The 13710-nt window shown below is 55.9% G+C and overlaps 1 protein-coding gene across 2 annotated transcripts; it reads left to right on the top strand.

The window, feature by feature from the left end:
- The first annotated feature begins 1216 nt into the window (after positions 1-1216).
- SERPINH1 (serpin family H member 1) lies at positions 1217-10250 on the top strand. Of its 2 annotated transcripts, XM_033121259.1 has the most exons (6): positions 1278-1373; positions 2807-2850; positions 5330-5997; positions 7127-7225; positions 7338-7570; positions 9857-10250. In XM_033121259.1, the coding sequence occupies exons 3-6, from the start codon at positions 5373-5375 to the stop codon at positions 10157-10159; spliced, it is 1260 nt and encodes a 419-aa protein (XP_032977150.1). In that variant the 5' UTR covers positions 1278-1373; positions 2807-2850; positions 5330-5372; the 3' UTR covers positions 10160-10250. The 2 variants fall into 2 exon arrangements, with proteins under 2 accessions (XP_032977151.1, XP_032977150.1); XM_033121260.1 differs by lacking the exon at positions 2807-2850 and having other exon boundaries at positions 1217-1373; positions 9857-10249.
- Positions 10251-13710: the final 3460 nt, after the last annotated feature.

A 13710-nucleotide genomic window follows, 5' to 3' on the forward strand; every position in this document is an offset into this window, starting at 1 on the left:
TTCACCAGCCATTGCTTGGCCTCGTTTTCTTCCCAAGATACAAATATACCTGGAAGAAAGAAGATGCTCTGCACAGTTGGTTGAATGAATGAATGAATGAGTGAATGAATGAATGAAGTGTCTCTTTACCCAGTGCTTTCCTCTCCACACTGTGCCCATCTGTTTTCTATCATTTCATTATTAAAGAAGATGGGGGAGGGGTGTCCTAAACAATCGTCTGCCTCCCTGAGTTCCCTACTAACATTTACATACCCAACTCAGAAGGTTCTGGTCAAGGGAAGGGACTTTGCCCTGTTCTCAGCTGTCTCTTCAGTTCCTAGGACAGAAATGAATACCCCAGCATTGCTCAGAGATCAAGGGGCTTATCAGTTGTGGGAGGGTGGGGTGGGGAGAGTTGGTAGTGAGACCTGGAACCTGTGGGAGGGACCCAGACGGGGATGACCAAGGAGAGAGAAAGACAGAGACAGACAAGGAAGGAAGCAAGGAATGACTTAGCACCACATTACACAAAGGAACTGAGGCCCAGGAAAGGAACGTAACTTGCTTAGTGTCACACAGCATATTACTTAGGGGACAGCCAGGGTTTCCTTCCTGTGCACCCCTCCAGGCCCAGCCAGACCACCTGATGTTCCCCAGATGCCTCTGCCTCTATCACTCCAAGACTTCAGCGGGTGAGGGTCAAGTACTGCGTCTGGTCCAACCCCACTCCCCTTCCAAGCGGTTACTGAGGTTGAGCTCCAGCCAAGGTCTTCAGAACAAACTGCAGATGGCAAAGGGCTCTGCCTCCCAACCTCTGACCACCTCCCCTAAGACAAAGGAGAGAGGGCCCTGACTGAGGAAGGGGTGCGTAGGAGGACCCAATTAGTTTCAGCTCTAAAATGGGGGGGAGTGGATCCATTCCGGGCAGAGCCCCTGCAGGGAAAGGGATACAGGAAGGAACGTGCGATCGGGGTAAGCTGGCTTGTGCGGAGAGCCTGGGCCGGTGCTCCTCTCCGGGGAGCTGGGTCCTAGAGCCCCGTGTGCTCTCCAGCGCAGCAGTCCCAGCTCCCCACCTCGCCCCCCTCTGCTCCCCCCCGGCGGCGGCTCTCCGGCGCCCCTTCCAATGATGGGGCAATAGGACCCAGCGGCCGCAAGAGCGCCCGCCGAGGGAGGGAGGGGGCGGGAGCCGGGGCGGTTTGGGGGAGGTCTTTGGCTGTTTTTTGGCGGAGCCGGGGCGCCCTCCGGAAGCTATTCCAACTTTCCAGAAGTTTCTCGGTACGGGCGGGAGGAGGGGACGCCATATATAGATCTGGGGAGAGGGGACCGGAGGGGAGTAGAATCCATCCGTGGCTGCTGTGCGAGTCCCATCCCGGCGCCAGCCCGGCCCGGCTCAGGTGAGGGGCGGGGCAGCCGGGGGTCAGTGGGGCCGGCCTGGGGAGCGGCGGGCGCTTTGGGGGTGCTCACGAGAGCAAGAGGGGCGGGCGGCCCTCGGGAGGGGTTGGAGGCCAACTAGAGTCCCTGGCACTTTGGGGGCAGCTGAAGGGTTCGGATCGAGAACTCGGGGCTAGATGGCTACGGCGGAGCTAGCCTGAGGGCTAGGGTAGAGACCAGAGCCCATTGTGGAGTCCAGCACTTGGAGGAAACGGAAAAAGTGCAGGGTTCCCCAAAAGTGTGGGGCAGGGGTGTGATGGCAGAGGAAGCAGTGGGCCTGGAGCCAGGATGCTCAAGGAGGAGATGGGTCTGCGGCCCCTTCCAGCAAGTACTGGTGGGCCAGGCCAGCTCTGCAGGTCGGGTGCCCCCAGTTGAGGCCCAGGGGCTACAGGGATTGGTGGGCCAGCCTCCTTACTGGCTTGTAGGGGCGTTGTGAGCCTCCTGAAAGCAGGGTGGTAGGAAAAGAAGTGAAATAGTTTTGGCTTTTCCTGTGGTGGGAGGTCTTGGCTCTTGGGGTCCCCACGGTTTGGGAGGAGTCACCAACGGTGGTTTCATTTTTAATCAGAAGCCTGCGTGTGTAGATGGCAGCTAGAGGGAGGACTTGACCAGCATGTCTCCCCTGCACCCTCTCCAAAGGGAATGAGGAGGCAGCAGGGTCCGCACCCTTCCACCGGGTGGGAGGGCTGACTAGAAGGCTTTGAGGCACCCACTCTGATTCTGTCTACTGCCACCTGGTTCTTTGAGTAACTGCAGGTTTAAGGCTACTTCCAGAGACTGGGGTTGCCTGCCCCCAGCTTAGGGACATTCCCCACACCGCTGAAGGAAGAAGAATGAAACCACCTCCAACACGGCCACAAGGCCTGGCCCCTCCTCTTCCCTGGTTTCCGGCTGGTCCCTCTGGGCTGCAGGGCCCGGATGGAGGGACGCCGGGGAAAATTAGGGGGCTTTGGTTCCCTGGGAGTCTCTGACTAGGACCACACCCTCCCGTCCTCAGATGGTTCATCTGCCCATCCCCCGCTCCCTGAGGCCTCCCGGTCCCCTCTAGTCTCTGGTCACCAGGATTCCCAGCAAAAATGTTTTTTTTACTGGCTTTGTAACGGGACACCACATCCAGCCCTCAGGAGGGGCTCTGTGGGTGCTTCTGGGAGGAAGGAGGCCCCCACGGATCCCTGTGGGCCTGGGGTGCTACCCTGCCCCTCTCTGGCTTCAGTTTCTCCCACTGTACAGTGAGGTGGATCCAAGGTCCCTGTAGATCTGGGACTAGTTAGGCCTCCCTTTGTGCCAGGGGCAGTGTAGATGGGGTCCCTTTTGGGGGCTGGGCCTTCCAGGCCTTTCCTCACCACCACCCGGCTGGCTGGCCCTGTCCTATCCTCCTCACTCTTCTGTTTTCTTTCAGAATGAAAAAGGCAGGCATTGACCTCCCCCTGAGGCAGTTTCAAGGTACTTTAGACCTCCTCAAGTGTTTGAGCCCCTCTCTGGTGACCCCCTTGGCAGCTGCTTTCCTTTCGTTTTTCTTAACAGAAACCCAGAGTCCAGTCTCAGCTCAGTCTGGCTGGCTCGCTGTGGGCATCTGATTGTGTATCTTTCTTTGTGGGACTGTAAATCATCTAATCTTGGCCTAAGGGCTGGGATTTCTGTGGCAACATGGGCTGGGCTGTGGGAGGCTGGCTTGCTTGCAGTGACTTGCCTTCCTCCGTTCTTGTTGCTGGGTTAACAAGAAGAGCTGGGCAGCTCTTCTCCACAGCCTCACATCTCCCTGCAGAGAGCCAGGTGTGGGCTGGGGGCTAATGCAAGGGAGGTTCCATGGTACCCTCTGGGACCGGAACCCAGGCCTCCTGCTTCCCAGGCTGGAAGCCCCCCTCTGGTGGGTGGAGATAATTCAGTTTCCAGCCTGCCACGTAGCTGGAGCTGGAGCTGGAGCAGGAGCAGGAGCAGGAGCGCAGCTGTGTGGCTGCCTGAGGAATTCCAAACTAGTCATTTGGAGCTTTCTTGGAAAGCCCCTCCCAGCCCTTTGAGGTTCTGGTTGGCTGGGGGTGGGGGCTGTCAAGATGGTGTCTGCCACGTGGCAGGACTGTGAGCTGTACTTCTTGATGGTCTCCCAAGGGGGATGCTGGTGGCCTCTGCAGGGTCTGAGCTGTGGCGTCAGCTCTCTGGACTAGAGGTGGGCTTTGAAGAGGGTGACAGTGTGCCAGTTGTGTTGGCATCATTCATAGGGCCTCATTCTACTCTCTTAAGTGTGCTTGTTTGTACAATAATTATGTAGTCACTGCCTTTGAGACTCCAGGCCTGGGGGGGAAGGAGTTAGGGCTGGGAGGCAGGTGGCCGGGCCCTGAGCTGTCTCCTCCCCAAGCTGTACTTCAGAGTAAGTTTCTCTCTTACTCCTACAATCTGTACTCTAGGATACACATCTCTCTTGTACCTTCCCCCAGGTACCTTCTCTGTGGCCTTTCCTCCTCTCCCCACCTCTTTCCCCATGTACCCTTTGCTTCTCTTTTGCCCTGCACCTTCGAGGATGGGCAGCCCAGGAGAGGGGGTTCACAGGACCGCTGCAGCAGTAGAGCCTTCCCAGAAACTCAGTGCTCCCACAGGCAGGCGCAAGTCCTGAGGGTCTTCCACCAGGATTCTGAGTTTTCAGTCTTCCTTGAGAAGGGCCACAAGATGGCATTTGCCAGAGCAGTGGGATCCCAGCCTCCACCAGTGTACCTTCTAACCCTTCCCCCTGTCCTGCTATCTCCTCTTCTGTCCTGCTGCATGAAGTAGAGGGGGAAATGATCTGAAGGAGGGGGAGTGTGGACGTACCCCATGAGAAGAGACTGTCCTGATTGGACGCCCCAGAAGGAGAAGGGAGCTTGTCCTGAGGGCCATTGCTACTGCTGTGGTTTAGGGACGGGACCTGTGGGCAACCCTAAAGCCACAAGGCAGATGATCTGTGTGGCAGTGGCTATCCCCAGCTTCCTGGGAGGCTGAACACACATCTGGCCACCTTCTGGGGAAGAGGAAGAGAAGTCATTGCTCCTTTGAGCCGTGACTTACCCCCTCCCCGAGTATCCTTCCTCTCAGGAAACCTACTCCCCCACCCAACCCAGCTTTCATCCTGGGGATTTCCTATCTGCTCCAAGGGCTGTGGGCAGATGGGCCGGCAAGTCCCTGCCAAGACAGAGGCCTTGGGCATGGAGACGGAGACCCTTACAACCTGGAAAATGGAGAGTAAGGCTCAGAAAGGGGTAGACACGCGCACGTGTGTGCACACACACTCTCAAGGTCACCCTTGGGGCAGTAAGTGATTCATTTAATGAGTGAACCCACCAATGACTCGTTAACATCCAGGCCAGAATGAAAGGCATGGGGGGGAGCAGGCCTGCATCCTTTGCACAGGCCCCTGGGCTTCAGGCTGACCCGCAGCCCATCTGCCACATTCTTCCACTGGCAAAGGGCCCTAGGGTTGTATGAGATCAGAATTAACCTTTACACATACTGGGGACGCCAGGGATGGCCAAGTGACCCTGGTTTCTGTTCCTTTACGAATTGCGGAAGCCTATTGTATGCTAGGCACTGGGGATATAGAGGGAAGCCAGACTGGCTAGGTTTCCTGTTTTGGAGGTCACAGACTAGTTAGGGATGGAAATAATACAAAATAAACATGTCGGTCTAAGTGTTGTAAGCTCAGTGCAAGAAAACACTAGGGTGGAGGTGGAACCCAGGAACCCTGCTTTGGATGGGAGGTCACAGCAGGCCTCTCTGCAAGATAGGCAGGCTGAGACCCCTCCAATCTGGACAGCCCAAGGTTAGGTCTGAGCTCCCCAGATTTTTGGGCTCCCTTGCTCCCATCTTCACAGAACTTGGTGGTGGCCAGAAGGTGGGGGATGGTTGTTGGGGAGGACCATCTAGGTAGGGCTTCAGGACCTGGCTCTCTCTGCAGCCCTCACAGGTCCTCTGTGGTGCACGCAACCCACCTCCCAGCCATGCGCTCACTCCTGCTCACCAGCACCTTCTGCCTCCTGGCCGTGGCCCTGGCCGCCGAGGTGAAGAAACCCGCGGCGGCCGCAGCAGCCCCTGGCACGGCGGAGAAGCTGAGCCCCAAGGCAGCCACACTGGCTGAGCGCAGCGCTGGCCTGGCCTTCAGCCTCTACCAGGCCATGGCCAAGGATCAGGCAGTGGAGAACATCCTGCTGTCGCCGGTGGTGGTGGCCTCGTCGCTGGGGTTAGTGTCGCTGGGCGGCAAGGCGGCGACAGCGTCACAGGCCAAGGCAGTGCTGAGTGCGGAGCAGCTGCGCGACGAGGAGGTGCACGCGGGCCTGGGCGAGCTCCTGCGCTCCGTCAGCAACAGCACTGCGCGCAATGTGACCTGGAAGCTGGGCAGCCGCCTGTACGGCCCCAGCTCAGTGAGCTTCGCGGAGGACTTCGTGCGCAGCAGCAAGCAGCACTACAACTGCGAGCACTCCAAGATCAACTTCCGCGACAAGCGCAGCGCCCTGCAGTCCATCAATGAATGGGCGGCCCAAACCACGGACGGCAAGCTGCCTGAGGTCACCAAAGAGGTGGAGCGCACGGACGGTGCTCTACTGGTCAACGCCATGTTCTTCAAGCGTGAGTCCGGAGGGGCGGGGCTGGGCCTGGCGGGGCTGGGGGGCGCCTCCTGTCCCCCGAGCCTTTGGCCAGTTAAATCTGTATTCCTGTGCCTAGCACCTGGCTGCTTGTCGTTGAATCAAAACAACCGCGGAGGCAGGCACTGCTATTAAAGTATCTTACTTATAAGATACTAAGTTCAGACAGGTGAAGCGCTGTGTCTAAAGGGAGGGGAGACTCAAGGCCTGCAGAGAAACTCCAGAGGATGTGCTCCTACTGTGTTTCATCACAACAAAGTGCTTTAGCTTGCTTGGAATCAGTAAAATTCAGTAATCACTTCTGCCTCAGTAGTAAGCTGGAGAAAAGCTCCACACCTGTGATCTTGCCTGATCCTCAAAGCCACCCTTGGGAGAGGTGGTGTTACCTCCATTTCACAGGTAAGGAAACTGAGGCTCCACTAGGAGGTAGCAGAGCCAGGACGCAGCCCCAGGTGCTTCTGTGTTGAATTGGGGTTAATGTGTGTTTTTGAGTACCTGTTCCCCTCATGGAGTGCTATGAGAATGAGGTAACCCCCATTTTACCAATGAAGGGACTGAGTAGTGAAAGGTCTCACAGCCAGTAAGCAGCTGAGGCTGGATTTGAACACAGGTCAGGGCTCAGGCCACTGTCATATATGCAGTTTTTGGGTCATTTTTCTGGCCACAGAGATGGGATTTGCAGACAAGACTTAAAGGTGGTCTTGAGGTACTACCTGCCCAGGGCACACACCCCTCAGTTAACAGGTGTGGAGGAAAGTAGAGCTTAGTGTATATTGCCCAAATGCCTGACAGGCGCCAGGGTAGAGGGTGGACATGGTGGAGGCTGACCGAGGGTCCTCCTGAAGGAGTTCTCTGCCATGTGGCACAGCCAGCCCTGACTGTAGCGAGCCAATCTTCAGGCTGCATGTCCTGGGGCTAAGACCCCCCACTCCCCAAAGCAGGGAGCATGTACTCTGTGGGCTGGATTCTCGGGGGAGGTGGGCTGCAACGGAGGTCCGAAGACTAGAACAAAGGCCTGTGGCAGGAATAAATCCAGGTATGCGGTTGGGAAGGGCTGCGTCTCGAGGGAGGGGGCATCTATTCCTGACCTTGTATTCTACTTCCCACTACAGCACACTGGGATGAGCGATTCCACCATAAGATGGTGGATAACCGAGGTTTCATGGTGACCCGTTCCTACACCGTGGGTGTCACGATGATGCACCGCACAGGTAGTACCTCGTAGAGCTGGGGGCCCAGGTGGGGATCTGAGGGTGCTGGGGGTGGGGCCTGGCCCACCTTAGCCCCACAGCCTGCCCAGTGCCCTCTCTGCTCTTCTCCCAGGCCTCTACAACTACTATGACGATGAGAAGGAGAAGCTGCAAATCGTGGAGATGCCTCTGGCCCACAAGCTGTCCAGCCTCATCATCCTCATGCCCCACCACGTGGAGCCCCTTGAGCGCCTTGAAAAGATGCTGACCAAAGAGCAGCTGAAGATCTGGATGGGGAAGATGCAGAAGAAGGCTGTCGCCATCTCCCTGCCCAAGGGAGTGGTGGAGGTGACCCACGACCTGCAGGTGAGGGGCGGCCCGACGTGGGGGCTTCCAGGCTTGAAGGAGGGGGGTACTTGGGCACCCATTCGCCAGCTCAGCAGGTCTGTCTTGAGCCCCTCTGGGTGTGCAGGCCGTCCTGGTCTCAGCTGTGGCGGGGTAACGGGGGGGAGGCATGGGCTCTGCCCATAGGAAGATGATAACATCAGGGGCTAAAGAGAATTGAGCACTTGCTGTGTGCCAGGCACTCTTCTAAGCACTTTATATGTATTAAACTCTCAATCCTCATTAGGTAGGACTTATCTTATAGCTGTGGAAACTGAGGCTCAGGTTAAATAACATATCCCAAATCACACAGCCAGTAGTAACTCTGGCACCAAGCCATGCCCTTAATCCTGTGCGCTGCTGCCTCTGAGAGTCTGAGTGCCCCCAGTACAGGTGTTCGAGGTGGAGGATTGTCCCCCATGCTATAATAAGGCTAATGAGGACTTTCGGGTATGGGTCACTTGGGAGGGCTGGAAACAACCTACTCACTCAACATGATTTTCGCCTCATGAGCACCCTGGGTGGTGGGCAGCAACTCGGGGAGCAGCAGTGACTTGCTAAGGTCACCCTGGCTAGTAAGTGGTGCAGCTGCAGTTAGTCCTCAAGGTAAAAGCTCAGGGTGGCCTTTTTGTCAATCGGGAGAGAGAGATTTTTTTTTAATATACTCCAAAGGGAAATTTCATCTTATTCCTGCCTTGGATGCCAGATAAGATTCCTCGGCAGGCCTCTCACCCACTGAATTCATTCAGACTTGCTGTTGAGAGAGTGGAGAGAGAAAGCTTGAGGTGAAATGAGGCTTAGGCTCCAAACCAAAGAGACTAGTGGAGTTTGGATGGTCTGTACTGAAGAGAGCCCTGTGATGTCCAGTGAGGAGCCATCACTGTCTTCCTCCTGGGTCTGTCCCTGCTCTTCTCCAGCCTCTTCTGCAGTGGCTGTTACAGGAATCCCTTTTCCCCTTCTTTCTCCAGGGTCTTCCTGGAACCCTGGGTGTGCACACTACCCAGCAGTCTGTGGGGTAGATTGAGTTGGGAAATTCGAAGTGGGTGACTTGTGCAAGATCATCGGGATTAGAGGAGCATGGCCTAGAATGCCTGTTTCGGGACCACCCAACTCTCAGGCTCCCAGGTCTACGGCCTATTTGGCTAGGCTGGGAGGTGGATGGACTGTCCTGCAGAAGCCTTGGCCCCAAAGGCTGTTGTTCACTCAGCCCACAGTCCTTTATTTCTGCCTCTTCCACACTGAGAGCCAGAGAGAGCCCTGGACACGGGCCCTGCCCTGGGGGAGCTCTGAGTCACGTGGGAGAGACACACAGGACTAAACACAGATAGGCAGAGAGAGGCCAGGGGTGCTGAGGCCCAGGGAGGCGCTGCTCCGGTCTTGTGGGGTAGGGAAAGCTTCTGGACCACATGATGTCTAATGAGCGCCACAGGGAGAGAGGGCAGCTATCAAATGCCTTTGAGGATGCCAGTTGTTCAGTGAGCTTGTCGGATGGAGAACAGGGTGGTACGTGCTTAAGGGGGGAGGCTACAATGTAAGCACAGATCACCTGTGAAAGACCTTGTCCTTGGCTTCCGAGGGCTGTGCAGAGCCATGGATAAGGGGTGTGTGTGTATGTATGTTTGTGGATATGTGTTTTAAGGTTTTACTATGGAATTGTATAAAAACAGATGAGTGCAATGTATCCGTTCACCCCGCTTCAGCCATCATCCATCCACTCATGACCAGTGAGGACTCATCTATGAGTACACACCCATTCCTCCCTCATCACATTATTTGGAAGCAAATCCCAGACGTCATAGCACTCTGGGAAGGTTTTAAACCCCAGTGTAATGTGGTAATGGCTATCCTTAATTCAGTCTTTCTCAGACTCAAGTGTGCCAAGAATTACCTGAGAGTTTATTAAAAAGGTTCCGGGTCTCCCTGCAGAGATTCTGATTCAGTGGTTCCAGGCTGGGGTCAAGGAATGTGTGTTTCATATAAACTCCCAGGTGGTGCTGATGCTAGCTGTCTGTGACCCATACTTCGAGAAGCACTAGTCAAGATTTCTTGGCAGGGTCAGGGATACATTCTGCCTTTTCCCTGAGTCTCAGTTTCCTCATCTGTGGAGTGCCAATTAGAAGCTCTTGCAGGGTTGTCATGAGAACTGAAGGTGACCAGGGAGTAGGGAGGTACAGGCAGGGCGGGAGATGGTAGACAGTGTGGGTGGAGGGGGAGGGTCTGGAAGCCTTGCCTACTGTGGCCTCACCTGGCACTCACCTGTTCCCATAGAAACACCTGGCTGGCCTGGGTCTGACTGAGGCCATCGACAAGAATAAGGCAGACCTGTCGCGCATGTCGGGCAAGAAGGACCTGTACCTGGCCAGTGTGTTCCATGCCACCGCCTTCGAGTGGGACACAGAGGGCAACCCCTTTGACCAGGACATCTATGGGCGTGAGGAGCTGCGCAGTCCCAAGCTCTTCTATGCCGACCACCCCTTCATCTTCTTGGTTCGAGACTCCCAGAGCGGTTCCCTGTTGTTCATTGGGCGCCTGGTCCGGCCCAAGGGCGACAAGATGCGAGATGAGTTGTAGGGCCCTGGGTGGCCACGAGATGGCAGGAGGCAGCTGAAGGCTCCTGAGATATATGGGTGCTACGGGGGTGGGGGGAGATGAGGTACTGACCTTGGATATTCCATGGGGTGGGTGGGTGGGGGAACAGCAGACTTCCTGTGTGTCTGAGCAGACCTTCCCAGCCAGAATTCCCTCTGCTTGGACATGGGCCACCAGACATCATGATGCTGAGCCCAGCCCTACACCCTGTGGGACCTGGACAATCGTCATCATGGCCTGTCCTCAGAGTCCTAGGAACAAGCCTGCCTCAATCAGTGTTCATATTTATAGCCAAGTGCTTTCTCATTTGGGAGACAGAATTGAGCTGGGGGGTGCAGCCAAGCTCTCGTGGAATGGGGACCCTCTTTTCTGACACTACCACCACCTCAGTCCCCTCCGCCCCACCAGCTCTATCCCAATCTTCTCCCAATTTCCCTCAACTATCAAACTAGGTGCTGCAGCCCCTGGGACAGACACACCCACAGTGGCCCTGGCCCCACTGAGAGGGATCAGGAAATAGCTCATGGTGGGTGGGGCTCCTGGGCAGACTCTGGTCAAGCATTGTAGGGATGAACTTTTTCCCTTTAATAGATTTTCAATGATGGGGAGAAAATGAGCCTTTGTTGCTGTCAAACCAAGAACTTATTTGTACAATTTTTTTTCAATAAAACTTTTCCAGTGAAATTTTGTTGGCACACAAAGATGATTGGATCAGAGATTCCCATGTCATTCTTCCCAGGGGACAGGGCCTCCTTCTGTGAAGCTGCGTTTGCTACTAACAGTCCATATAAGGTCCTGAAATGCTGGCAGCTAACTGCAGACGACACTGTGCGGCAGGCCTGCCATATGCTGACTCAGGAGATTGTTTTTCCGGCTCTGTCTGCCCTGGAGAGGTTGTGGCTGCAGGGTCAGAGTGATGGTGCTGAATCTGGAGCCCAGGGTATCCCAGTCTTGTACAGGACTCCAGGCTTCAGCCCCCTAACCTTTCACTTCAAGCTGACCTCATCCACATCAAGGACCAGAGGGTACAAGCTCAGGCTACCTGACTGGACATGGCTTTGGAAGGAAGGGGCTTGTGGGATCCTTGCTCTGTGCGTTTGTAGCAGAAAAGGAGGGATCAGACAGTCTGCCTCACTTTAGTTCCCTCTCCTGGAGCTCTGGGCTCCTACAGCTTAGGGAGGGAGAGGGCGTTTGGGATGCACAGGACAGAAGACCCACATGGCTGGGGAGGCAGAGGAAATAGGATTCTTAGCCCATCTCTGCTGCTTGCTGGCTGTGTGACCTTGGACAGGTCACTTCTGTCTCTGGGCACCTCTCTGGCTTCATCTCAACAGCTCTGCCCTGGAGCTTGTTGGTCCAGGGAAGGAGCCCCAGCCTGGCTGGGTGACCCAGTTGGAATCCTCTAAGATATGAATGGGGCTGCAGAAAAGCCAGCTGACTCACTCCCATTTATTACTGCAACAGAATTTTAACACAACTTTTCAGAGCTCTAGGTCTGTCCTGTGCTGTGGACCCAATAAATTAGGTCAGTGCCCTCCTGGGGCTTCATCTCGAGGTGGAGACTTAGGGACAGTGACAGGTGTGTTTAGTACTCACTGTGTTCTAGTCCCCTGGATTCTTCTGCTCCCACGCATGCCACATGTATTCTCCTGCCTCACGGCCTTTGCATTGGCTGTTCTTTCTCCCTGGCAAGGGGTTCTAGATCTTTGCAAGGCTGCTTTTTGTCATCCAGAAAGCTTAATGAGGACTTCCCTGACTACCCAACATAAGCAGCTCTTCCCCCACCTATTTTTCTATATTTTCTCACTTTACTGACTCTTTAGTGCTGTGAAATTATTCACCTATTGACACATTCACTGCCCCCCACTATTATGAGAATAGGAACTATGTCTTACTCATCCTGCACCTAGATTCAACACGATACACATATAAGGCATTAAACACATATTTGCTGAGTAAGGAAGGGAAAAGGCGGTGCTGGAAGAGCGCCAGGGCTGTGGCAGTCCTGAGATGGAAGCCGTGACTGCCATGGGGAGTGCAAGGAAGACTCCTGCGAGGAGGTTGCCTTGAAGGGTAAGTAGGCATTTCTCGATCAGAATAATGATTTGAATAATTCGGCTGGTACTACCTTTGTGTTTTGCTTCTACTATGTGCTAAACACAGTGTCAGTCACTCGATTATATATAATTTCATCTCGGCCTTCTAACAATTTGGCTAGGTAGAGATTATCCCTATTTTACAGACGGGATAACCGAGGCTGAGAGAGGTTAAGTGACCTGCCTGGGGCCCTGGGAAATGCTCCTATTCAGTTGTATAATTGTTCTTCCTCCACACTACGCAGGAAGGGCAGGAGAGGAACTGGCCAGATTCTAATAATAAACCTGCTTGTACAATGTCAGCCCACTTAATGCCCACAATAGCCCAGTTAGGTGGGAAGTCTTCCTAATCATACAGATGCAGCTCAGAAACGGACAGAGACTAGACTGGAATCCTGACCCCCGGGCTCAAAGTTCAACCTGCAACAACACCACCACCAGGTGGGAGCTGACAGTGGGAGAAGCCAGGCCTGAATTTGGGGCCCGCCCAGATCACACAAAGAAGGCCCCGAGGCCACTTGACTCCATCCGGGAGCAGGGGAGGGTGGTGAGAGGTCTGTGCTCCCACCGTGCAGTGAAGGGTAGAGTTGCTTGGTGTGGAGAGTGGCAGGGCAGGTGGCGGAGGTAGGTAAGTCAGGGCCGGGCTGTTAGTCCGCACAGCCATATCAGCTCCCTGCAGGTGCTGAGGAAGAGGATCCCGAAGTGAAAAAATGTGTAAAATCGCGGCTCTTCCCTACATCAGCCACCAGAGGCTCCCGCGAGTCCGCGGCCCAGCTCCTCGCGGGGGGGGGGGGGTATCCACGGCCAGCCTCCAGGTGGCGCCAGCCCCTCGCAGGGCGGGTGGGCGGAGGGCATGGTCCGCACCTGCTGGCCCCAAGGCTTCTTTCGCCCACTCGCCAACCTCACGCGTCCCTCTGACCGCTCAACCCCGCGTCCTGAGGCCCCACGGGGCTAGGCTGCACTGGCAAAAAGGAACCCGGGCCCAGGCCTGGGGAAACTGCCCGGTGCCCACAGCGCGGCAGCCTGGCAGCGGGTGAGCTACGGGCGTGGCGGTGTGTGGTGCGCAGAAGGCCTGGGCTGGGCTGTGGGGGGACAGGGTCGGAACCTGGCTGCAGGAGCGGGAGCCCAGACCGGGTTCGGGGGCTCTTGGGCGGAGTCCGGGCATCTTCGGGATCCCAGTCACGGATCTGGGCTCAGATGCTGAGCCACCAGGGTTTGGCCCTGGGCCAGGAGTTGACTCCTCTTGCGGAGTTCCCGCCCGCCCCGCCTCTTCCCCGCCCGCCCCGCCTCTTCCCCACCCCTTCTCGGCTTCCTCTCATCTCCCACAGGCCAGCTGTGTCTGTAAAGGCGGAGTCGTTGGCCGTGGCGGCCAGGGTACTTTATCTGGGGACTCCCAAGGCTTCTGAGGGAAGGGAGGAGGAGAGGGAGGGATGGAGA

Source organism: Rhinolophus ferrumequinum, chromosome 11 (assembly GCF_004115265.2).
Source record: "Rhinolophus ferrumequinum isolate MPI-CBG mRhiFer1 chromosome 11, mRhiFer1_v1.p, whole genome shotgun sequence".
NCBI lineage: Eukaryota > Metazoa > Chordata > Mammalia > Chiroptera > Rhinolophidae > Rhinolophus > Rhinolophus ferrumequinum.